The 26,656-nt window shown below is 37.0% G+C and overlaps 1 protein-coding gene across 1 annotated transcript in view; it reads left to right on the top strand.

Moving 5' to 3' along the window:
* Positions 1-26,656, top strand: part of LOC150083715 (cGMP-dependent protein kinase 1-like) — an 85,545-nt gene that overhangs the window by 38,206 nt on the left and 20,683 nt on the right. Inside the window, exons 7-11 of the mRNA XM_090378160.1 lie at positions 8,823-8,900; positions 9,428-9,522; positions 16,824-16,892; positions 21,910-21,984; positions 24,033-24,153. Coding sequence (XP_090234286.1) covers positions 8,823-8,900; positions 9,428-9,522; positions 16,824-16,892; positions 21,910-21,984; positions 24,033-24,153 — 438 coding nt within the window. The remainder of the gene's footprint in view (positions 1-8,822; positions 8,901-9,427; positions 9,523-16,823; positions 16,893-21,909; positions 21,985-24,032; positions 24,154-26,656) is intronic.

The raw sequence follows: 26,656 nt of genomic DNA on the forward strand, positions 1-26,656 counted from the left end.
ATGTTTTTTTTCTGTGAAATAATACTAATAATAAAAAATACATTCTTCTTTTAACAATAAAATAGGAGAAATTAATAATTAATATAATTAAATATATATTTTTCCGCTGAGTGAATTTTTCTTAATAATTCTTCATTATTTGCTTCATTATTTCTTCGTAAAATTCTTCACAATAATTTAGCAAAGTTGCACTTAAATTGTAGTATTGCTTTCAGCGTTTCTACGGTCAGTTGAGTTGTTTTTTTGTTGACGTCCACGACTTATTTACTACCGAAAAAATCTTTCCGTTGTACCATTGGTTCCCGGCAAACATAATGCAAATGATTTGCATTATGTTTGCTAATGCAAATGTATGGAGGCTAATGTCCAATCCGGGACATTTTCCGGGACAGTTTGCAATGCGGGACAAACGACTGAAATCCGAGCCTGTCTCGCATAATCCAGGGCGTCTGGTCACCTTAGGTAAAATGCAAGAATATTTTTAATTGGAGTAGTAAATACCAAAATTGTTCTAACACAACAGTGCGCCGATCAATCCAGAAAAAGCTTTTTCTGGATAAATCCTGTTAAGGCGTTTTTTTTTTTTTTTTTTTTTTTTGGACCCATCCAGTTTCTATGTCCTGGAATGCCTCAAGAAGATTTTTCCAGTGGTTTCGTAGGGTAATACTTCAGCTTCAGTCTTATTCCTATTAATTAAGCAATAAAAAGGCAACACTTCAGCATATTTGAAATTACCATCTTCCAGGAATTGTTTTACCCTCTGAAAAAGGAAAAAAATCGTGGTGCGGGAGATCCCATGAATAAAGTGTATTTCCACTATCTATGTGTGGGGACATTATCATTCTACAAACTTTACTCGCATTGGGATCATTTCTTCGATATTTTCTCTTGACTGCACTTTTCAGGCGACGAGGTCTCAATGTTAACATCAGTTATTAAAGTTGGATGGGCAATCACTTTTCGACCATTATATACTTTGTGTTCTATTAAAACGTAACAGATTTATGCTTTAATAGAACACAAAATTTGAAAATTAGTACACTGCTCGAACACGAACATTTTACGAAGTGAAAATCAAAATTTGATACGCCACCTGTGGCTTAGCTAATACGACTCAGCATACAGTACGAATAACTTTTTTTTTTTAATCATCATTTTACAATATGTTGAAATTTATGTGAGGAGAGGATACGGAGACAGCTTAGCAAACTCACTATGTTGCAAGTTTGTTTCCACGAGAATAATGTACTTTATCAGGTAACAAGCTCATTGCAACATACGACTTCCTCTTTCCTTTCAGAACGAATATGTTAACTGGAAATGAAAGCATATTGGGTGATTTTCGTTTCCGTTTAATAACGTATCGCTATCTTCGTTGGATTTCTCGTAGCTTCTGTGTGTAGCTAAGTATATACGAATATTTTGCTCTTTAAGAATAAAAATTAACGACTAGGTAAGTTAAATATTCAGTTTATCCATAAAATAAATTTTGTAGCCATTGTATCATATGATAAAGGCAAGTAGTACCAGTCACAACTCCCCTCGTAAGGGAGGAGTGACTGGTATTGCGAGTGGAGTTATGATTTTGCTAATATTTTTATAGAAAGTACGGAGATTTTGGCTCATAAACAGGAAAATATGAAGTAATGGATGTGACTCGAGTGCACGTTTCATAGAGAAATGAAATAGGGAGTGCGACTTGAAAACTTTGCGCACTGCTGTTTTATGACATAAGCAAAAGTGAAATTTAAAAATACGCGAATAAGTACGGTGACAAACAACTTTATAGTCGATGCTTATTTAAATGGCAAACTAAAAACGCACATGCAGTAGAATTTCACAAATGAACTAAAAGTTTTAAATGAACAACCTCAAATATCAGATTCAATAGCGGGTAAACAAAAATTCGCTAATTTAGACCACATATATTCAGCATCATAGGGAGTCCAGTCCGTAAATGTGTCAATATATCTTGTTCTTAAAACTAAAGAAATTTACTTGTAATGATAATTTAGCAAGTTCTAAAGTCTGAAATGGAGACCTCAAATTTGAGTATGTAAACCAGAGTAAACATAAAAAACCAGCAAATCATTTAACGTCTATGCATGAGCTGGTCGTGTGAACGTGGCCCAGTTCATACTACGTTCATAAGTTACGGGATTCCAGTATCTACTAATAGTAGGAAGTACGAACGTTTTAAACTGAAACTTTTCTAAATGTATGCACGATACATTGCTTAGCTAGATATAGCTAGATAAAAATAAAAATTCCTTACTACTCAGCCCACATGTTCACTACAAATTGCGTTCATCTCAGGCGCCTTAATTCCCGCCTCGAGCTTGGATCAAAGTACTGCAAAAACCTTGGGAGGTGCAATATGGCCACAGAAGCCGATGCGCCAACAACTTCCAAATCAAAAAAAAAAAAAAAAAATCAGGCGCCTTAGTAAATAGTACCAAGTTATGATTTATGATTAAAAAAAAAAAGACAAAAGCAACGACTTTTGTGCGCGAACCGAGAATATTTCGTTTCTGCGCATCCGCTACATTGCTCATTCATTCCTCCAACCAGCGCACAGCAACAAACATAATATCCAGTGCTTCAGCTACAATATACAATATATGGGATAGCCTATGTGATATGAAAAAAAGAAATAATAATTTCAGAATTTTTATTGGTCCAATTTTAATGGAATTGGTCCGGCTCCACAAATATTTCAAAATTTGGTGACAATCCACCACTGAGAATCCCGTTATTACGTGCGGGTGGACAGACAAAGAAATAATAACTGCAACATTTCTATTTGTCCGATTTTGATAAAATCTGGGTTGGCTTAACAAAACTTTCTAAAAGAACCAAATACATACAAAATTTTATGAAATTCCATTTAATAACCATCCAGTTACTATATATAAGACAGGCAGAAAACGGACAGACGGACATGGTGTAGACAATAGGTGATTTATACATACAGTATATGCGCCTCAAAATGTTCATTCAGAATAAGGCAATTATATATACAGTATGTTGGCATCTAAGGTTTCCTCATACAATTTCTTGAAGGGTCTCTTAAAAATCATACAAAAAACATCGATACACGATCGAGCAACATACTCTGTTATACACCTGGAATGGAATATCTCGGATTCAGAATCGTAGAGAAACGTCTCCGACTTCTTTGTTTGAATAAAATTATTTTGCAAACATGTTTTGGTTAATATCAGCTGCTACAGTGCCACCAAACGAAGTTTAATTTATTATCGCAAAAACTCTCGTATGGTCTCCATTCTTTAAGTAGATGTGTGGAATAGGAGAATAGACTTTACACTACTGGAAAAAAAAGAATATTTTTCCTTCCGTTGCATTTTCAGTCTGAGTATTTTAGCCGAGAGCAAATACACGATGTCAAAAAAGGAAAACAGCAGATATTTCGCTTTCCTGTTTTTCAACGATTTCCTGCTATTCACTTTGGAAATGTTATTTTGATCGAATACCGATGAAAGAGCGACAAAGCAGAGCAGATTACACTGGATAATGTGCAGAGACTCCGAATGCGAAATGCAATCCGTGACGGAAAAATACGGAATCTCATTATGTTTGTTCGCTAGCTGGGTTACCAAATGGTTTTAGTTTTCTCTGAGGAACACTGAGGAAGAGGTTACATCAGGAGATTAATAACAAGCTTACCTCGTACATTCCCAAACGACTTGTGTGTCCAGGGTCTCACATGTATGCCAGTCTCTTGGAGATAATGGGCATTCTCTGCATCATATATGATGAGAGACGCTTTTCCTCTAAACTGGGCGAAACTTTAAAGTACTGGTTTAACTTTTTTGATTAGTTTAAGCCCGAATGAAATCCAGTATCAAGAACTTCAAACAGGTTGAAATGCAACGTTAATTAATAATAAAGTTCAAATGGTAACATAAATAGTACAATAGTAGGTTATTAATACACATAGCCGCTCGCATTTTGCGCTATAAAATTTAAGTTGGGTTAAAAATAGACCTTCCTGCCATTAAACGTCTGTGAATTTGATCGTTAAATGCGGGAAAGTCTCTCTCTTTCTCTCTATCAAGTTTTGTTCGTACGGCTTTAAGATGGAGACCGGACATTATAAATCCAGTATTAATCGCAATACGAGATATTATTACTATATGTATATTCAATACAAGGTACGTGGTGACATATTAATCCGACTGGAGTGTGACATGCATTTCAGATTAGTTTCGAGCCGAAATTTATTTTAATAGTAGCAAAGCTTGCCCATGGTTGGTGTCCGTTGCGAGTACTGCAATGGATATTATCACTGTCTTCCCACACCGGGTAGAGTTCGAAGGCTTGAATTCGAATCTCGTCAGTGATGCAAACATTTTTATGTTTTTTTTCTCACAACGTGGCTGAGTTTGTCAACCTTAGGCAAGGGTTGCATTTTCTCCCCGGAAACTCGAGTTTTTCTTCCAAAATTCGGTCAATTTGCAATACCTTGTATTGCAAATTGACGAATAGACACAATATACGGATGCCTCATAGCCTTAGATGATTGACGCGTAACAGAATCCAAAGCCTAACCATATTTATCTGCCAATACTGGCTTGCTGAAGTCGTGAGCACTCTCAAGATGCCATCATGGAGTTTTAAAGTCGCAACCAGAGTAGAGCTGAAAGATCTCGAATTGTTGACCATAACCCTTAACGGCCTTGTCTTTCCGATAAGAAGCCACTTCCTCCGGAGGTGTACCCATAAACTGGAGTATAACCGAACTGTTTTGTTTTATTTTTTACAGGGGCCAGATCTTATATCTTTGAACTTAAAGAAGTCAGATATGAGTTTAGTTTTAAGATAAACAGAGTGAACCTTAGATTTTAACTTTATTAATTTGTTTAAACAAACAAGGATATTTTAGGTTTTCAGGGCTGTTGCATGGAACGTGAGAATACACGACATTGCGAAGAATCGCAAAGAAAGGTGCTAAGAAAAAAATCAACATTAGAGACAGATAAATCGATTAAAAGAAAAGAAGAATAAAAAGCATTAATTATAATAGTCCATTCTTTTTTGAGATTACACTTAGTATCTGAAGAAGTTACTTGATTAGTAATAAGATGTATGTTTAAATAAATAGCTGTGATCGGATGGAATAAATTTCGGAACCACTTCCAGGTTACTAGAAACTGGAGCCAGTTTTGCTGTGGTTCCACTTAGTAAACCAAGGGGTCGCAGTGCGCATGTGTGAGTTATTTAATCAGTTTAAAAGAGCGCATGCGTGCGCTAGTTTAAACTCCAATTTTAATAATATTAAATTAAAATTTAAACTCTAATTTTAACAGTATTAAAATTAATTAAAATCCCAACTTCTAAGCACTATTTAGAATCAGATAGAGCTTCAGCTTAAAAGATTCACATTAAAATATTACAGTATTTTATTTCAAAATTACAGAATATACTGACTAAAGAAACTTAAAACTTTTATATTAAAGGTCAAGAATTTTTCTCTCGTGAGTTTATTCCGCGTAGAAATCTCTTTTACACACACAAGCACAAATAATGAAATCTCGTTCCTACCTCACTCCCTTGAAGTTTTCAGTTTTTTCTAGACTGCTGCGGACAAATCATAACACTCACTGAACTAATCATAACAACATAACAGATTGACATATAAAAGATTATTTGGAACAACTTCTCACTTTATAAATCGACAAGCAATACTGCCTTTTAGACTTTAGTCTCCTTGGTTACGAAAGGTATTCACTTTACTGCTAAAGGTCATTGTAAATCAAGAAGAATGAATATAAACTTGTGTATGTTTTTCTTGAGCATTCGATGCAGTCTGCAATATTTTTATTTTATACGCTAGGGAATTTATATATAGTGTGCTGTATATTATACATTTTATATTAATTCAGCATGGTATATCGATCCTACGTTGGCAGCTTTAATTTTTTTACTGTGTCAAATGTCTGAAGCAACAAGATAACCTATAGTAGTTTCAGAATTCAAGTTATTTTTAGGTTAAAAAATAGAATAGGTGTTTGTTGACATAAACACCGTTTATTTAGATCAATAAAAAGTAGTTAATCAATTATTCTTATATTCTTGTTTTTATAAGATTATAAGAGACTATTTATTCTTATTTTGCTTTAAAGAACACAGAGTTCTTTAAATATATAAATAAATATCGCACTTTATTCTTTAAGTTATTAAATAAACGTTACAGAAATATCGAATAATAAAAACATTTATTTAATGGAGTCACCCAGTATTAACCAATGTAAAATTTAATTTCAAACCGAACATGTAATTGGTTGTCTCGACAGCAGAAAAATAAATAATTTTTTTAATATAAATACTTTTATTCGGGGCACTAAAAAGTAATTATTCTTAATTTACTTTTTAGAATCCAATATAGATTTCTTTAAATAAATAAATAGCGACCGCACCTTATTTTGTTTAAATTATTAAACACAGGTTACAGAAATATTGAATATTGAAATGTATTCAATATCAAAATGTATTTATCGGAGTCACAGAGTAACAGCCAAAGTAAAATTTAATTTCAAACTGAATATATAATTAGTTGTTTTGCCTGCAGTGACTTCCAACTGCTATTAAAACTTCACGCCATTTGTAACATGTACTGTATTTCTAAAATTACTGAGAATAGCTTAACGTCTTACCGCTTGTTAGTAGAAGTTCCATTCCAAAGAAAGATTAAATACAGCTTACATGCACACCGAAAAGTAATTATCTTAAATTCTATACTCTCATCAGTTATTATGGATATCAGCTTACAGTGCTTTATTTATTTTAACCAACAAAACGCTAATTCACAGACGACATTATCTTTAGACAACTTACGTCATTAACAGTGGCACCGATTACAAACGAGACTGTGCAAAATACAAAATGCATTAAATGTAAATATTTATTAAACGCATAATATTAAGCAATTAATTAAAAACGCATATTAAGGCCTAGTAAAATTTGATTCGTTCCTTCAAAATAAATTCTGGTTTCTTTGCCGTGTTTGTTTGTGATATTGGGTATCACGATAGTAAAAATAATTGATGGCATACCTTTAGTAGCCGATGGCTCAAATAAATTATTCCAGTCATCAGCAACTAGGGGCAGCAGAGTGAACAGGGCGTTCACCGAAGCTACAATTTAACCATTTATTATGCAAACGATTGTTCAACGATGTGTAATGAAGTTACTAAAGCAACAGAGTACATGACGCCTTATTGTACTCTTGCCTATATCTCTCGTATACAGAGAGATATTTTAGACTTGCAGAAGGCAGTTTCACTGTGACAGAAAGTGGTATATGAGGAGTAGTATAGCAGTTATTAGGGCGGCGCATAATATGAATTTTTCTCCACTACGTGTTTGTTCTGGATCAATACCTTGTTTCTGAATTATAGTTGCTAACTGTTCGGTTTCAACCGAAATGCCCAGGATTGGAATTATGTCTTCCTCTTTAACCTGCTGCACATTTTTTTCCAAGTGGGCTATGTAGTATTTATATACTGTATATTATTTTAACAGCACCCAAGCTTATCTCTTATTTCCGTATGTGTAACTATCTCTAGAAATGTGTGCTCCCAGGCCGATTTGTAAGTTGTGCGTGCCGAAAAACCAAGCATAACTACTGGAGAAAACCCTGTTCCATCCGCCCAGAGGAGTTGAGCAATTCCTCCAGATGTTGATGGGAACAGAACCCTGAACCCTCCAAACGAGTGGCAGGCTGCAATGTATCGCAGCCTGCCACTTCGTTTGAGCTGCCACGAAGGAAGAGTGAAGTAGTAGTCGATGTGGTACCATTGTCAATATCTGTTCGGTGACATTCTCAGAAGAAAGAATAAGGCTATGGTTTTTTAAAAGGCAGCGGTTTTTTAGGAAAAATCGCCGCCAAAATTCGTAGACGAAAACGTGATTGTGTTTATGATTTTGGCGTTTCCAATAAATCACTCGTTACGCTTTCCCATATATTACCGTATTTTCTCGAATACCCCTCGGTCTCAAATAAGCTACTCACCCACACTTTTTAAGAAATTAAAAAAAAAAAAAAAAATACAGTATGTGAATTTATTTTCTACCAGTAGCAATGTACGATGTTTTCTATCTCTTGAATTATTATTATCAGTTTTTCAGTAAGTGTAAGAGGCATCTTATAACCTTACTCGTCATGTGTAAGGTTGTAAGATGCCTTTAGTATTCACTTTTAGCAGAACATAAGCACAATACCTTACAGATTACGTTCACTGGTAAAACTCAGAAACTCAGAAAGGTCGCAAAACTCAGAAAGAACCCGAGCTGCACGAGGTGGGCTAGACAAATTCTGTCATCGGTAAGGGAAGGTTAGAAACTTTTTTTAAAGATTTTTCACACCGTGATCGACTTCATTTATCTTGTCAAAAGCAACATAATTTTTTTTCTATAAACTTTCATCTCGTGAACTCTTCGTCAACTCTTTCTTTCAACTCTTCATCTCGTGAACAGCAAAGAGCAACGTACAATACATGCTAAACTCATTTCTAATGGCCTCAATTGTATTAGTACTTACTGTAAAACACCAACCCAACTCAAAGTTCTCCAGAGTCCAAATATTCTCATAAACGTTGACAGTTCCTTCACGCATACTTTTGTGGCTTGCCTTTGTACACTGGCGAAATTCCACGCACTGTTTTTTATTATTTGCAAACAGAAGTTCATATTTAAAGGGTGATGTTTAGTTATCTGTAGATATTGTGAAACATATGCCGTCATGTGTATTTAGTACAATGTTTACAATTCATTGCTCTTATTCTTAATATCTCTATTAGGATTTCTTCCCTGCTGGAGAATATATTATTCGTCAAGGAGCAACAGGAGACACTTTCTACATCATTAGCAACGGCAAGGTGAGTAAAATTTCAAGTTGGACCTTTCACTCGTTAAAAAATTAGCTAGTTTTTGTGGACAGTTTCTCGATTTTCTCTTGAAGAGAGAGAGACAGACAGACAGAAAAACTTAAATTTATTCAGCTGTAGTAGATGAACAAATCACAAGGTGACTTTAAGTACAAAGTAGCCATCAGAATTACTGATTAGGAATTTGTTTTTATACCTTTTTTTATGATATATGCAAAACTTTGGCAGATTGTACCGTTAATAATAACAAAATATAAGTTTTAAACTAGTTAAGATATTTAGTGTTATAATATTTATAAGTATTTAAAAATTAAGTAACTCTTAATTCATTCTGTTTTTTTTCAATCGGAACTCAGTTTTTAGCTTACTTTACTTATCAGATTTATCTCGTTAACAGACGACTTTCTATATACTGGTATATAGAAAGGTGTGAATACTAAATTTATTAACACACGTTGTTTCTATTAAATGCTTCTCGGTTTTAGTTTTCATTTATTCAGAATTTTTGATATCTTCAGGTTAAAGTTACCCAAAAGGTCCCTGGTACGACACAAGAGGAACAGATAAGGATACTCCAAAGAGGAGATTACTTCGGCGAGCAGTCTTTACTCAGGTGAGTTTATAGAGAAACTCCTCAAAGATAAAAGATATTTCAGTTGTCACAGTAAATTGTATCTGAAAACTCTTTGTCATTGAACTTTGTAAAGCGCTATTAATATACATACTGGTATAAGATATTCTTTTAGGAAAATTGAATTCATTTATAAATAAAAACTCATCGAATTGCTTGCGCTGCAATTGAAATACTGAAACGCCTTTTATCGAATTCCACATTATACAGTTTTGTTTCATCATAATTAAATCGGGATTTTAGTGTGATCTCGGGGCGCAAGGAGTGGGGTCTTCCTGTGAGTTTTTCCAGATTTTTCAGTCCGCACAACATGTAAATCGGTCTGTGAGCATACGCACACTTGTACAGACATATGATTTCGAACTAGTGCAATATGATAAAAAAAAAAAAAACCTCATTTGGCCATGTGTAATATGTCTATAAATTGTGTGTTCGTGTTCTATGGTCGATTTGTCTGTTTTGCTGGACGAAAAGCTGGTATTTTCGGGGGGGAAAAGCCCTTGCTGTCCAGGACTAAGACCGACTAACTCAACCACAGAGTGGGAACGAAAAAGAACATAAAGATCCTGGGTCGCTTCTACCCGGCGTGGAGAGGACAATGATTATAACTACTGTGCTGCACACGTGGACGAACGGCAAACTTGAAAATACACCAAGAAAAATTAAAAAAAAAAAAAAAAAAAGGAACAGAAATAAAATTCCAAAATTCCAATTAAATTTGTTGAATCTGAAAGGTTGGACCGATAATCTCTTTACTACGAAACTAAAAGCATTTGAATTTAACCATATAAACAAGTATCCATCTGATATGAAAAAAAAAAAAAAAAAAAAAAAGAAACTCATCGCAATTCCACATGTTGCTATATGACTAATAGGCGTAACTAAAGATATAAATACTTCTTTGAAAGCGAACTCTAGTCGTATACCTAAATATTCAACGGCAGCTGCCAAGCAGAGTGATGCGCTCATTATTATGGCTATCAGGCCTTGATGCCAGGCTTAATACTGCAAAACCTTACAGCGATAATCTTTTAAAAATTTTTTTCAGGAGTCCAGTGAAGGAGCCATTCATAAATATGTATGGTTCCTTCACTGGACCTTCAATGGCTACTTCAATGGTGAATGATGAAAGGTATCTTGGGAAATTTATAAAATTACTGTACAAAAAAAATCACTGCAAAATATAAATAAATATTATTATTATTATTATTATTATTATTATTATCCATATGATGCAAGGAAGCCTAAGGCTTATGCTGCACCAGGAAAAAAAAAAAAGTTCCCGAGTAGCCCTGAGAGAGAGAGAGAGAGAGAGAGAGAGAGAGAGAGAGAGAGAGAGAGTCAAAAGTAGAAGGGAATCACCAAGAAAGGGAAGAATGATGATATCCAGCTCAGGACCCTGGGTGTGCCAAGCCCATACTCACCAGATGTGAGCCCCCGGGGTTAATATATGTATATATTAGAGTACGAGTAGTTTAAAAAGGATATGAAACATTAGTATATCATGTCTGTAAATTGCATGTATTCCATTGTCAGTTTGTCTGTTTGCTGGATGAAAATTAGCATCCCTCGCCACGAATTTTTACTGGCTTTTATTTTAATAAATAAAAAAAAAAAAATAAAAAAGAATACCATATTAAGATTTCCCGAGAGCAACCTTTTTCACCCACGTGTAATGCCTCCATAAATTGCTTATGTTTTCTGGTCGGAAAACCCGAATTTTAAGAGAGAAAAACTTTGCTGTCCTCGCCTGAAAACAATTAACTAGCTAGCTACGGAGTGAAAAAAAAAACCCATAAAAGTTCCTCTCGTCATTGACGGGATTCGAACCTGGGAATTTTCTGCCTGGTGGGGAGGGAATAGTAATTACAAGCACTATGATACTTTCGAGAGCCGAGGGTTTTTGATGTGTAAACACCTTTGGCGGCACCTACTAAATCTCAGACGGTAGTAAAAATCAATTTGTCTCGATTTTGCGAAACGGAAATGACGTCATTTGCATAATTTCCGTTTCATAACAAAGAGAAATGAAGTCGGGAGAAGTGCTCGCGCAAAGGGTCATGGGAGGTGATCTTGGATGTGCTCAGAGATGGCATAAACCAACTGGTTGCGGAAAAACGTTTATGATTTGAGGAATACCACTTAGGTGGCTTTGGGCTAACCATTGCCACCCGTGGCAGAAATCTTTTGGTAACCAGAGAAATGGATATCTTCCATGTGCCTTAGCCTTACCAGTTGAAGCGCATGTAACTTAGGCGTTACAGACCGGTCTGTATTGCTGAAGCAGTTGTATATTTCCATCAAAAAGCGAATCATAAACGCTTTTCTGCAACCAGCTGGGCCGGTCAAGAATATTTGAACCGGTTCGCGATTGGGAGATGACTCCAAATTACATGTATGAGTGTTGATATTGATTGATATTTATTACTTAAAGCGGTCCCAGCCAACCAGTGGCAACCCTACTGTCAGTTATACATAATTTAGCAGTACTCTTATATACTCCCTCTCCTGTTTGCCCAAGTACAGGGAGGGAAAAACCTTCCATGACCAAAAACGATTGATATGAACAAATTGAAAAATAATCAGATTACATAAAAAATAAAATATATATATAATTAAATTTCAGACAAAGTCCAAACTTCATTGTAAAGATCTGCATCTGTTCACAGTCTGTCGGAAAGTCAGCAGCGCTCGGAGCTGCCGAGAAGAGAAATACCAGCGCCAGGAGCTGCCGAGAGCAGAAATTCCAGCACAAGGAGCTGGAGTTGCAGTGAATATAGCAGACTCAAGCCTCCACGATTTCACAGAACTTTAGGTAATTGAGCACAAGGAGCTGGAGTTGCAGTGGATATAGCAGACTCAAGCCTCCACGATTTCACAGAATTCTAGGTAATTCGGCATACACCATACCGCATTACAAATCCAAGGCTTCCAGATACAGAAGAATCTTCCGCCTAAGAAATATTGCAGTTGCAAAGGCTTGGAAAGCCAAGAAGTTCTCCTGTTTATCAACTAGAATTGTTTCGCAGCCTTCTGCCATAAGATTGAGATTACTCACCCGAGATACCAATTCAATTCGTAGATCGCAGTACTCCTCACAGTTGTACATAATATGTTCCCATGATTCTCTTTCGTCACAATGGCAACTAGATCTTTCATTAATTCCTAAATCATGCAACTTTGCATTAATCGAACCATGACCAGTTAATAAGAACATAGCTTGTAAGTTTGGGGCAAACCATTTGAATTTTATTATTGTTGCAATCATACTATTCAACAAATGGTTAATTAGGCTATTGGCCTAACCTCTTCCAAACGTTGATTCAGTAGGGTAAGTAGCGGGTGTGAGCATAAATTACATCGTTCATGATTTCGATTCTAGCTGTTCGAAATTTAGTAGGTGCCGTGGTGTCGTCAAAAATGTTTACACATAAAACATCTCAATAGTTTTCATTGGATTCCGGACATATGGAAGAGTTCTCTCATGAGGTTAGATGACCCAATCTGTGAGTTGTTTTACTGTATATTACAGTTAATAATCTAGGGCTGTAATATTAATTAATTATACACAAAATCAACAGTTTAAAATGTGCTATACGTGAGTTATATGTAAAAAAATATCATTTCCAAGCTAACACAGTTAATTTTTGTTTAACTAAAGGAAAATCATTCCTTCCCATTTTATTTTCCTGGTAGTTTATATTAAAATAATAATACAAACTAAGTTTTTTTATTCATTTATTAGTTTTAATGAAACTAATAAGTGAATAACAATGATTGCCTAAGATAAACTGTGTGTAATCTGTGATATGTAATCTAAGAATCTCTAATTTAAGATAAGCTGTGTGGTTGTATTTCGATTTCTAACATTATTTCTGATTCCTTATAGGTGTCTTGTTTATTCACTTATCTTTGTTCGTAGCCTTTTCGAAGCTTGTATTTAACTTGCTTAGTACATACACCTTAGCAAATACACTAAATACATCTAGTAAGAAAAATATTAAAATCTGTCTGGTTAAAAACTATATTAAAATACTGGTAATATAAATGGTTAGACCTTGCAAAACTCAATTGGAACCTAGGAGTGTTCGTCATTCCTCTAATGAAGCATTTATGATTAAATGGCCTGTATTCCCATCTGGAATTGCGTGATTGACAAACGTTACTCTGAGATTTGTGATGCTTTTTGTTCGAGGTGTCAAATTTCCATCCAGGTGGTATCTGTAATGTAAAACTTCTCTTTAATTTGTAAAGGTAATCGTAGTACATTTGTTTACATTTACTCCAGTGGTCCAATGGTTAATTTTATCTGTTGCCTGTTGCACTCTCTGATAGCCATTTTTGCTGTTTATGGTCTTGTATAACTTTATATCATCTGCATAGGTCTGGAGCGTACAGGTCCTACAGTTACTGGTGCAACTGGAGGTTGACGTTCAGTAGTCCGGCATTATGTTGTGTACTCTTATCACCTATACCAAATTATTACAATGTAATTAATTAGTATACTAATACGAACACAAGAGAGTAACGTGCAGAAAAATAAATACAATAATAGATACAAATTTAAAAAAAAACAATAAAATTTAAACGTACATCGTGAATCACCGTGGTTACATACTTGTTCTGTACGATTTTAGGCGCATCAGCGACTTCGACCATATTGTACCATATATATTATGTCCGAAGTATGTTCTGTGATCAATTTTCTGTTTGCTGAACGAAAAACCCGAGTTTCCGGAGTAAACAAACATGCAACCATCGCTTGAGACTGACTAACTCAGCCAAGTTGTGAAAAAGGTCCATAAAAAATCGCTCTCGTCATTGATGAGATTCAAACTCATGTCTTTTCCACTCGTTGTGGGCAGGAGGATAATTATATCAACTGTGCTACCCACGAGGGATATGCTCTTGTTTTGGTTTGTTTTAAGTTGATTACTCTTTTTATAACAAACCATATCTGGTTAGTTGTTGTAGGGTTTTAGGCGCATCAGCAATTTAAGCCGTATTGCGCCGCATATGTCTGTGAATGGCTTGTGTTCTGTGATCGATTTGCTGTTTTTTGCTGGACGAAAAACCCGAGTTTTCTGAAGAAAAACCATGCTACCTACGCCTGAGACCGACTAACTCAGCCACGTTGTGAAAGAGACCCATAAAATTCCTCTCGTCATTGACAGGATTCGAACTCAGGTCTTTTCCGCCTGGTGCTAGAGGAGGTGATTATACCAGCTGTTCTATCCACGAGGGCCCATATCTGGTAAAGAATTCTAAAATTTCATTGTTATTATTTGAAAAAAATATTGGTAACTTCCCTTTGTTTTACAAACGGACTATGAGTAACTGCCTAATAAAGCTTTTGCTTTAATTATTATTATCTTATTACAGACCATCTTGTTCTAATCTCAAGTGTATTCAGATTATGAACAGGACGGTTTTCAGATTACGGATAGAACAACAAAAATACCAGTAAGGATGAACAGTTTCGAAATTGAAGAGTCCATGAAGCACAGAAACCATAAGTGGTCAGTTATCTGTTTTTTCTGTTTTTGTAATGCGATATGGTTAAAAGCCACCGGCAGTTCATTTTTATATTTGACATTTGAACCAGCACAGATAACAGAATAATAATGTAAACAGTAATTCTATGTAATGATACTTACCACAGCAAGTAATTTCATGTTCTTTCTAACAGAGATTCTTTTTATTAATCACTGAGGATTAATTTCATAGCATTGTTTGTCAAATGTAATAAGGTACAAAACTACTCTCACTGGCCAAAAAAATTAGAAATTCAAGACTTTTTCCCAGACTGGACGTTACATTGAGATTGTATGAACTGAACAATTTCTCACTAGCTACTTTTCTTGGCAGAGACTTCAAATTCACATTACACGAAACTTCAGAACTTCACTGTCTTATAATGGAGTGGGTATTAATGCTGTAAGTCTGTAATTACCTGTACATTATTGTAAATAGTGGTGAGGAGACTAGGAAAGCCGGCTGGGACCGCCTACTACAATAAATAAATTTAATTTTAAAAAAGCTTCTTAGTCGATGCGGTCATTGAGAATACAGGTGATCTTTCCCATTTTCAGAGACGTGTTATTTTTGGAGCACATTCAGCAGAAGCCACGCTGGGAAAACAAAAAAAAAAAAAAAAAAAAAAATCACTTATTTGTTGAAAGCAACCATCTGAAAAGAATGCAGTGGGTGGAAGACGAAAAGCGATTGCAGCTATAAAAGGAAAAAATGCGACCAAAAGCCGAGACATCAGGAATTTAAAGCGAATTGTGTATCAAAATATAAGGTCCATTGCGCGATTTAGTCAAAGAAAGACCCATTTCCAACCGAACTATGCGGCAGCAATTGAAGAATTTGGGATTTGATTTGTGTGCATATATGAAAGCTCTTATTTGTGTAAAAATTAAAAGATTCGACTGGAGTGGTGCCACCAACACCAAGACTGGACTGCGAAACAACGGAAAAAAATTCATGTGGTGTGACGAGGCTCGATTTACACTTTTTTGTGCCAGTACTCGGGTAAAAATGTGGCGTGAATCTCACGATGCCATGCATCCAGAATTTATCTGCCTCTCAAGTGGCTGGAGGTAGTGTAATGGCATGGTATATGTTCGTTGGTACGGACTGGGTCCACTCATACCGAAGGTCCTGTTACCTCAAATTAATGTCTTCCTCTCGTATCGGACCAACTTCATCCTGCAGTACTTCATTTTTACTCGGATTACGATGAATTCTTTCAAGAATCCATCGCATTCTACCCACTGTGCAAAAATTGTATCTAAATGGTTTTATGAACATTTCCAAGCCCAAAATTTCCAACATCTATCCTGGCCATCCAATTCTTCAAATCTGAATGCAATTGAGAATGTCTGGGATATGTTGGAAGTTTCAGTCCGAATTGAGAATGTCTGGGATATGTTGGAAGTTTCAGTCCGACCACAATACAGCGGCTGACAAATATCCTGATGGAAGGATAGTAGCTAAACTTCCGAAGTGGAATTCTTACCACGAAGTGCGCACGCGATGTAATTCGGTCAAAAAGGCAGCCCTACTAGATAGTGAATAAAGGTTTCTAATTTTTTGGCTAGTGAGTGTAATAACTCATTACACTGAACACTGACATTTAAGGTATACATTCTCAGATAGACATTTAGTCCGATTTCTCGCTTTCAAAACATAGCATAATTAATGAACTTAGAAAAATAACAAATAAATTATTCCCACACTATTGAACTATTTTAGAAGAGGTTTCGTTTTATTAACAGGGAAGAAAAACGAACTGCTAACGTCATAGCTCTTCATCCAGGGGTTGAGTGTCTTACACTGGCCAGGGAGTAAGTCCTTATGATTTAATGATATTATTTGTTATTATATTTCATTTATTATTTTTCCTTCAAAGTTTAATATTTTAGTTTTATATTTTATTTTAGAATAACTCTGGAAGAATATTAATTATTTATATAACTTTACATATTTTATTTTGCGTATTGGAAATACGCAAAATAAAACATGTAAACATTTTTGATTAATGTTTTTTAATAATATATTTTTTTCATTTGGAAAATACTTTTTGAATCGAAATTTTAATTATTAATCAAAAATGTTTCTATTTGCTTTTCTTAACCTGCCTCTAATACTGCTTTGAAATTTTATCTTTATGAACTTTGATTCTGATTTTAATTATATATTTTTTTTTCTTATCCCATTGTTAATTGATAGCAAGCGATTTTTTGTGTGCTTTACAATAGAAAATTATAAATATAAAATTAAAATAAAAAACAATACATAAAAAACATTATTCCAACCCGATACAGAAAACTAGAGGGGGCAGCAGACACACAACATGCATATAACGCCAGAGGCGCCATCTAATGGGCTCCCTAAATCGCCCTAACATTCTTATTTTTAACCGATAAAATTAGCTCCAAAATCGAATTTTGCATTGAAAACGGAATCCATTTGATTTTTGTTACAGCGTATTTCAAAATTATACAGAAAAAATGCAGGAGCGTGTTCTACAGCTAAAAATAAGAAATTGTGTTCCTCTAAACATATCTCAAAAGTCCTTATTTCTGAGATATTAAACATTAATCATAAATTACAAAAACTGCGTAAAACAGCAAAAGATTTTTATGTTCAAATTTATATCATAAAAATACGACTGTGTAAAACGGGATTTATGTCATAAAAATATGACTGTGTATATTACAAAACATACCAACACTGGCATGAATAGTATTGTTCTGCTACGTGAATCATAATAGTCACCCAGTTATGAATAACCAGTGCGGTAGAATATATATATTAGTATACACTGAGTGATCACTGAATTATGACCACCTACCTAATACTGTATTTCGTAGGTCCTCCTTTTGCCCTCAGTACAGCAGCTATCCGACGTGGCATTGATTCAACAAGATGTCTTGTTGAATTTGTGGATTGGTCACTCGGACACTTACAAGGCTTTTGTGGATTTATTGGATGATTGTTTTCTACATCAGCATGTTCGGGAGGCAATTAGAGGGAGTAATACTCTTGATTTGATTATCAGTAGTGATTCTTCATGCATCAAGAATTTGCAGATAAATGAACCACTAGGTGGCAGTGATCACAGTGTGCTGAAGTGGGATTTACTCAAAGAGGTAACTACCATCAGGGGTAAAGGGAAGGGGTTTTGCTTTCGTAAAGGCGACTACGATGGTTTGGAGCAGTATTTAAATTCTGTACAGTGGGACCAACTGATGCTGACCAACAATTTTCTGTTACCAACAGCAAATTCAAAATGGGAAGCATTCAAAGAATTTATCTTGGAAGCTACTAGGCTTTACATACCAACTAAGAAATATTGTTCAAGGTTTAGGCCTAAATGGATGTCAGATTAACTAATGAGACATGTGACAGAGAAGGAAAATGCATGGGATACATATAAATTAATGGGTGACATGGAAGCCTATGATAGATATAAGCTGGTCTGTAACCAAGTCACAAAGGAGGTTAGGCAGGCAAAGGCAGATTACGAGAAATCTTTGGCAAGGGATGCAAAGAAAAACAGCAAAGAGTTCTTTACTTATGTAAACTCTAGAAGGAAGGGGATGAATCAGATTGGTCCACTTGATATTGATGGGTCAACTGTTGATGATCCTGCTCAGGTAGCTAACAAACTAAATGAATATTTTGCATCGACATTCATACATCAGGAGTTATTCAGCGAGGGGAATGCCAGAGGTGTATTCAACTCTGGCAGTAAGCTAGAGAATCTTGTAATAACTGAGAGTAAAGTGGAGGAGAAATTGTTGAAGATAAACACAAGAAAGGCACTTGGGGTGGATGGGATCTATCCAGTTATATTAAAGGAGGCAGCAAAGGAAGTAAACACACCCTTAGCCATAATTATGAGAGCTTCTTTGGACTCAGGGGAGGTACCCATGGACTGGAGATGTGCAAATGTGACCCCAATTCACAAAGGAGGATCAAAAGGCAACACAAGTAATTATAGACCTGATAGTGATAGTTTAACTTCTGTTCCAGGAAAATTAATGGAGGCCCTGGTTAAAGAAGCACTGCAGGATCATCTAGACAAGACTTCAGTTATAGCTCGGACACAGCATGGTTTTGTTAATGGAAAGTCTTGCTAGTTAGTTATTTGGTTTTTTGGAGCATTAGCAACTAAGGCCATATTGCTCCGGGATATGCGGTGGTCATTCCCTGACCTTTCCGCATCCTCCGTATTTGGTGGTGACGGGCTCGAACCCCGGTCTAATCAAGAAGCGTGTGCTACGCCTGCTCCTCCTTCCCACCTGGCTACGGAGGCGCCGAAAGTCTTGCCTGACCAATTTGACTGGATACTATGATGTGGTCACAAAGGAACTGGATGCAGGGAATAACTTTCATATCATATATTTGGATCTTAGAAAGGCTTTCGATACTGTTGCACATGGAAGCCTGCTGCACAAATTGGAGCAGTGTGGCATTGGCCATATCTCCCGAATGGAGTGATTAGTGTAGCCAGACGCCTGATATGCCTTTTCATAGTGTCCCACAAGTGCTCTATGGGATTGATATCGCGGGAGTTCGGAGGCCAATCGATATGCTGGAAGTCAGAACTGTGTTCCTCAAACCATTCCTGCACAACAAGTGTCCGATGGCTCGGTGCATTGTGATCTTGGAAGGCACCATCACCATTCGGGAAAAAGTGTAACATAGCGGGGTGTACACAGTCAGCAAGCAGACGATAGTGGAGACCACTGATACGTTGTTCCACATGCACCAGGGGTCCAAGTTCCTGCCAGTGAAATATGCTCCACACCATACAACTACCTCCACGGGCCTGCACTTTTGATACCATGCATGATGGATCAAGAGCCTCATGTTGTTGACGCCAAATCCGTACACGACCATTCATGGTGTGGAGTAAATAACGTGACTTATCCGACCAGCACATCTTCTTCCAGTCTACTAACGTCCCACTTGCATGCTCTTTGCACCAGACTAGTCTTTTACGCCGATGAACCTTGGTTAGAAGAGAATGCGGTAGAGGTCGTCTGCTGGTAAAGCCCACACGTGCGAGCGTGCGACACATGCTCATGCCAGATATAGTTCCGGGTTGGCCCATGTATGTTCCCGGAGAACAAGCTTGAACAGTATCTTGTCCAGTAACTGAAGTAATGAGGGGCAGATCGAAATGGATCTGACATCGCGTGCATTGAAAGGGTTTGAATATTTACGAGACAGAACGATTCTATAATACTTCCAGTATGAAGGGACTGGTTCATCAAGAGTCTGACTGTGACTGTATAAGTCAACTAAGACGTGTAATGTAAAGAAATTTCCAATTTTAAGATAGCAGTTTCAGTTCTCATTCCGTTGTATGTTGTTATAGGCATAGAGGGAATCAGTTATTTACTAATAGGATTCTATTAGTGAAGTGTGAAACTTTAGAGATAGCAACTCGTCAAATGAACGAGAATCAGCTAAGAAGCCAGCCAAAACCAGGCTACGGAAGTGGGTTCTAGAAGCAGACTAGCAGCAAAATACCTGTCTGTCTATTACTAGGCAGACAGGTATTTTGCAAGGTCTTAATTAAGAAAACGAGGTTATCCTTAAATCCGTAACCTAGGTTGCTTCAACTGACGTCACGGAACTTTGATGAACGGAGCTTAAGTGGGAGATGGTTGGACTTAAAGTGCGTCGAGACTTTCTTGTAAATGACAGAGGCTTGGACATTGGGCTGTATCTGATGAAGTCTTGTAGTGGACCTGATAGAAGGAAGAAAGTTCCCACATCGCCTGTCCATCTCCTCCAGTGAGCATCCTATAGTGATGTGGACTGTTTCACTCATTCATTTCTTCATGTCGCTACACATGATCTACGAGATCTACTCGTGATGTAATGGTTCAAGCTGTCCTTTCTTCCTTCTGTATGATACCAACTGTTGATCTCAACACATCCCCTTACGATACAGTGACTTAAATGCAACTAGCAGACTTATCAGGAATGTACATATCAGAATATGAACACTTCTCTATTTCTTTTCGGATATTATCAGACGCAGATCCCTGGTCCGGCTCCACGTGCCAGGGATTTTAACCAACCAGTAGCAGTGTGGATTATATTATATGTATTACATGAATTATTTGTACAGTATTTTATATAGGTGGAGGAATTTCCAGGAAAGCTGGCTGGGACCATCAAGTTTAATAAATAATAATAATAATTTATGTACTTCTTCCTTCAATTTATTTAAACTATCCACGTCCACAACAACAACAGATGGAAGTTTGTTCTAACAATCAACCCCTCGCTGGCTGAAGGCAAACTTTCGCACACCTATCCGGCAACCATCCTTCCTTGAATTTATGCCCCTTTTGTATAGTCTGAGCAAGAGGAAGAATGCCATCAGCATCCAGCTGGCTCAATCCATTCCAAGTCCTTAAACAGACAAAGAGACAGACATTTCGCGGATGACTGAGTAGGTACCTGAATTAAGGATAGAGCCGATAGTATTTGTTAAGGCATAACAACACAGTTACTGACCATAAAACCTGGAAAATGATGTGATGCGAAGGAAGTTCTAGAAGTAAATTAAGTACAAAATGAACAGACAGTGTAAGCAAATTACGTCTTGAAATATGAACTATGAACTTAATAGACATTAGTGCAGTTGAAAATTAGCGTTAGTTTTGTAAAAATGAACGATAATGCGAATTTAACCTCTGTAGAAAGCAGTTAGAATTTTTAATTAATATACCAACGAATGACTAGAAATTTAAGGAAATTATTATCTCTTTAAATTTCTTTAATTGATTAAATTTTTTTTCTATAAAAATTTTGAAATGAGTTCTTCTATTTTAGGTCTTTTAACCAACTGATTGGAGATCTTCAAGAACTGCAGGACAAACAGTACGATGACGTAATAAGGTTTCAAAGGTATAAATCAATCATCGAAACTAATTAATTTAGTTTGATAAAACGTGATTTGGACTAAAGAAAGCAAGTGCCTTTTATGTTCTTTTTTGAGGGATAAAAGTAAGCCTGTCGTTTATTAGTGTGCAGAATGTAGGTGACAAGTCTAATTTGTCAAGGCTGTTGTTTGTTTCTAATAAGAAATTACATGTACAAGGTTCGGCTAAAAAGAAACGAGAAATAATTTTTAAATCATTTATTGTTTAAAATACAACAATTTCAATGTTTATCCCATTCAAAGTACTCTCCAGCCGCGCCTATGGGGCGCTCCATTCGCAATTTCCAGGATCTAAAACAGAAACGGGAGTCCTTGGAAGATACTGCCTTTAATTGCTGCGCTGTGTTCTTCTGACTGTCTGCTAAGTCCTCAAATCGTTTTCCTTTGAGGTCGATTTTAATTTTCAGGAACAGAAAAAAGTCACACGGCGCCAGATCTGGCGAATAAAGCGCTTGTGCTCCAATGTTGTGATCGTGTTTTTCGTTAAAACTCTCTCACTGCGACAGAGGAACGACTCGACGCATTGTCACGATGAAAAACCATCTGTCAAAATTGTTCTTACTGTTTCTTTGTGAATGTGTAACTGTTCTGGGATTAGTCGAATGCTCATCCTACCACCTTGGCACACAATCTCTCGAATTTAATAACAGTTCTTTGCTCTAAATTACGACCACCCATTTTTCCGCCAAGGGTTGAATCAGAGATTCACTTAAAGGGACACAGTTCAATCAAAACTTAACCGATTATAAAGAAACAAAAACTGATCTGTACAGGAATAAACAAGCTACAGCACGATGTGAATGTTGTTGCCATGCGCAGTAGTAAGTCTTTGGTAAGCAAAAATTCTCGTTTCATTTTAGCCATACCTTGTATATTCATTTCATAAATGAGACCACCTTTAAACCGAATGGTCTCATTCGGTTTAAAGGTGGTATTGATCCGGTGGAGGGGATCATACGCCATACTGACGTCATATGACGATGTTTTCGGGCATCTTATATCGACTTCTATAATGTGACTTTTTTCGTAATTTTTATATAGCCCCTATAAAAGTTCTGAAGTTTCTCGCATCATATTCTGTGGTACACCACCATATCATATTTTATCCCACTTCATCTTAAGCTGCACGAGTTACACTACGTTTCCTACGTGTTCTGTTAATTTTGTCGAGCAGTGTAGTGTGGGGAGTTGCGGATCTCTGACCAAAGCTATTGGCCACAACTTTTGTCCATCAATGCTTCCATTTCTGTTACACCCTGATAGTTCTAGTGCATTCCCATTTTAAGACAAAGCTGCCTCATTAGTATCTTACTTTTCCTGTAAGCCTTGAATCGATGATCATGCTAAATCTCTTCCTATCATACCCCATAGATTCCTGTCAATGCCTTCCTAGATCTTCCGATGAGAGGGCATTAGAATAATCCTGAACAATCTTGATGTCAAGAAGTTTCCAAGTCATGATGGCATTTTCTACTAGTTCTTAAAACTTGTGCTCCAGTTCTTAATATTAATACTGTTTCTTCCTGCATTGAAGAAACTGAGGTTTTTCTCACCTCTCAGTGTTCCCTACTCACAGTCTCACTCTATTCCCTATCATACAGATGTTCAGAATCTGCTGCATGCTTTTCTACAAATATTTCCATAGGCACTGTTTTTCTGAATAAGCTTCTACAGTCCCATTTCTTTTTTATTTCTTTATTTATTTTCAAACCGCTGTTTGGACTGTGTTCATATTGGTTTGGAAGGAACATGAAGGACACTGAATATTGGGCCGTGCTAACGTGGAAGCCTGGAACCAGCGTAAGCATTCAGACCTCAAACAACACAGATTGTTTCATGTTTGGGGCGAGGGAAAACGAAAGCGAATAGTGGAACTTTTCCATATTTTTGAGGGAGCCGGTATTTTTGTGTTTTCATTAAAGCGTTTGAAAGGCCTTGACACTAAAAGTTAAATGTAATTTTCAGGTTCAAAAATAAAAATTAAGTGGACTTTTCTTTTCTTTGTTATTATGAGATCCTTGACGGTGACACCAACTTTTGAAGAGGAAGAAGATCCCGAATTTGCGGAAATAACTTTAGATGATCTGGACATTATCGCTACATTAGGAATTGGAGGTTTTGGAAGGGTCGAGCTGGTAAGAATTTAAATAAGCATTGCTTTGATTTCTTATGGAGCAACTTTTCATTCACTTGTAGACTGAATTTTGTATTGAAATTTCTTCAAATTTCGAAGGCATTCAAAAATCGAAGACATAGTCATAGACCGCCCTCGTGGGTAGAACTGTTGGTAGGATCGCTGTCTTCCCCAACACCGAGTGGAAAAGACCTGAGTTCGAGTCGCGTCGATGACGGGAGAGAATTCGTATTGGCCTTTTTCACAACGTGGCTGAATTAGTGGGTCTCGGACGAGGGTAGCGTGGTTTTCCTCCCGGAAACTCTGGTTTTTCATCCAGCAAACAGAAAATTGACCTCAGAACACGCAATTTACAAACAATACACAAAGCAATATTGCCTAAGTTGCTGATGCTCCTAAAACCCTACAACAACAACAACAACAACAACAACAACAACAACAACGTCATAGTAAATTAATTGTTTTCCGAATTATTTCTGAAAAGAGTATCTCTGTATATATGGACAAAATATAATAGGATATAGATGTTAGTTTTAAAACCAACTCCTCTGCAGCAAGCGGAAATTGAAGTTGTAGAATTAGCTGTGTAAATAGATGAGTACATCTGTTTATGAATACCAACGCTCAAACTGAACACTTACGTGGGTAGTAGAGTGCGTACGAGTACCGTCCTCCCCATACCGAGTGGAAATGGTCTGAATCCCATCAATGACGCGAGAAATTTTTAAAGGCACGCCGTTTAGTCAGTCTCAAGCGAGAGTAGCATAGTTTTTTCTCCTGGAAACTCGGGTTTTTCGTCCAGCAAATCGACCACAGAACACATGCAATTTACAGGCAATATTATATACGGCGCAATATGGTCTAAGACTTATACTCTAAGTTGCTGATGCTCAAAAAAAAATCACAACTAATATCAATGTGCGTGTGTATGATCTGCGCGGGTAGGTAACACAGTGGTATCGTCACCGTCCTCCCCACACCGGGTGGAAAAGGCCCGGGTTCGAATCCTGTCGATGACGCGAGAAACTTGAATGGGCTTTTTTCACTCCGTGGCTGAGTTAGTCGGTCTCAGGCGTAGATAGAAATGTGCCCCCCCCAGAAACTGGAGTTTTTCGTCAAGCAAAACAGAAAAATCGACCAGAGAACACACACAATTAATAGACATAAGACACACAGCACTGCATATGAATTTAATTTTTCGGGTGGCCTAAAAATAATAGTTTATAGTTTTTTGTGCGTGTATAACGGCAAGCATCAGTGATAACCTGTAGGGCAGGATGCTGACAGGGCAGCATGCCCTGCAGACAGACAACTAACACTAACACACTGTGCGTGTGTGTTCATGCTGTTCTCTATCTGCAGGACATGCTGCACTGTCAGCACCCCTGCCCTACGGATTATCACTGGATGCTTGCCGTTCTATATTGAGGTGATTAAAAGGGCCCTTTACCATCGATTAAAGAAGGGAATTCCAACGCAGTTGTTAAATCTTCAACTGGAACTTACCAATAATCTGAAACAAGAAAGAAAACGTGTTTTCAAACACCTTTGGTAGCATTCATGGGAAACCACGCCAAAAGGAGAAATTACCAGAAGATTCCTCCCATCCATTGGCATAACTTTCCCAAAATCCCCTTCCTGGTTTTCATCTGGTCTGCAAATTACATTTCTGATCACAGGACCTGGACCCTTTCAACAGAAATTGACAGCAATGGGAATTGAAAGAAATCCGTTCTGCCATTGTGGCGAAGAGAAGTCATGGGGCATCTCATGTATGAGTGCCCTGCTTACGATGATTGTAGGCTCAATTTTTTTACTGAAATCCAGGGGAACCCTTGTAACCATGAAACATACCTGCTTCCGGATGAAACAACATACAAAGCCCTAACGCGTTACGCGCAAGCTGTCTTTACCATCAGACGAGCAAAGCTTGCTGAACTTAGAGCTGCTCAGAACAACACCCTCAAGTGCAAACATAAACTGGGGTCGGATAGCATTTACCCAACTGATAAAAGATTAAGACAAAAGATTATACTGAAGATTAAAATACTATGTTGTCAGCATCATAGTTGGCACTCCTTGGAATGCCGACTCCCAAAGAGTGCTTGGCCTTTGGCACTCACACAGTGATGTCTGCCCCTGTGACTTTTGATCCCTCTCTCCAACCCCTATTTCGTGTTACTCGGGTGGACTGCCTTCTCTATCTGTCCGCCTTAGCTTTTCCCCCACATTCAGACCTCCCTTCCTCTTGTTCCCCAGGTTGTCTCTTAATTTTTTTTTTTTAACTTGGTCTTCGTCCAGGACGCTCAGGCGACCCTGGCGGAGACCAGTCAGAGAATAAAGGGCAGCCTGGCTACCTCCTAGCAGCGTGTGCGGGCAACATGGTGTCTCACCAGGGGCCCTGCGGCCAAATGCCAGGACATCCAACAGAACCTAACGCAATATGTCATATACAACAGACAACACTTTTCTGACATTTACAGTAGTACTGTATTTCTTCACAG

Source organism: Mastigoproctus giganteus, chromosome 7 (genome assembly GCF_048544385.1).
Source record: "Mastigoproctus giganteus isolate SK-2022 chromosome 7, ASM4854438v1, whole genome shotgun sequence".
NCBI lineage: Eukaryota > Metazoa > Arthropoda > Arachnida > Uropygi > Thelyphonidae > Mastigoproctus > Mastigoproctus giganteus.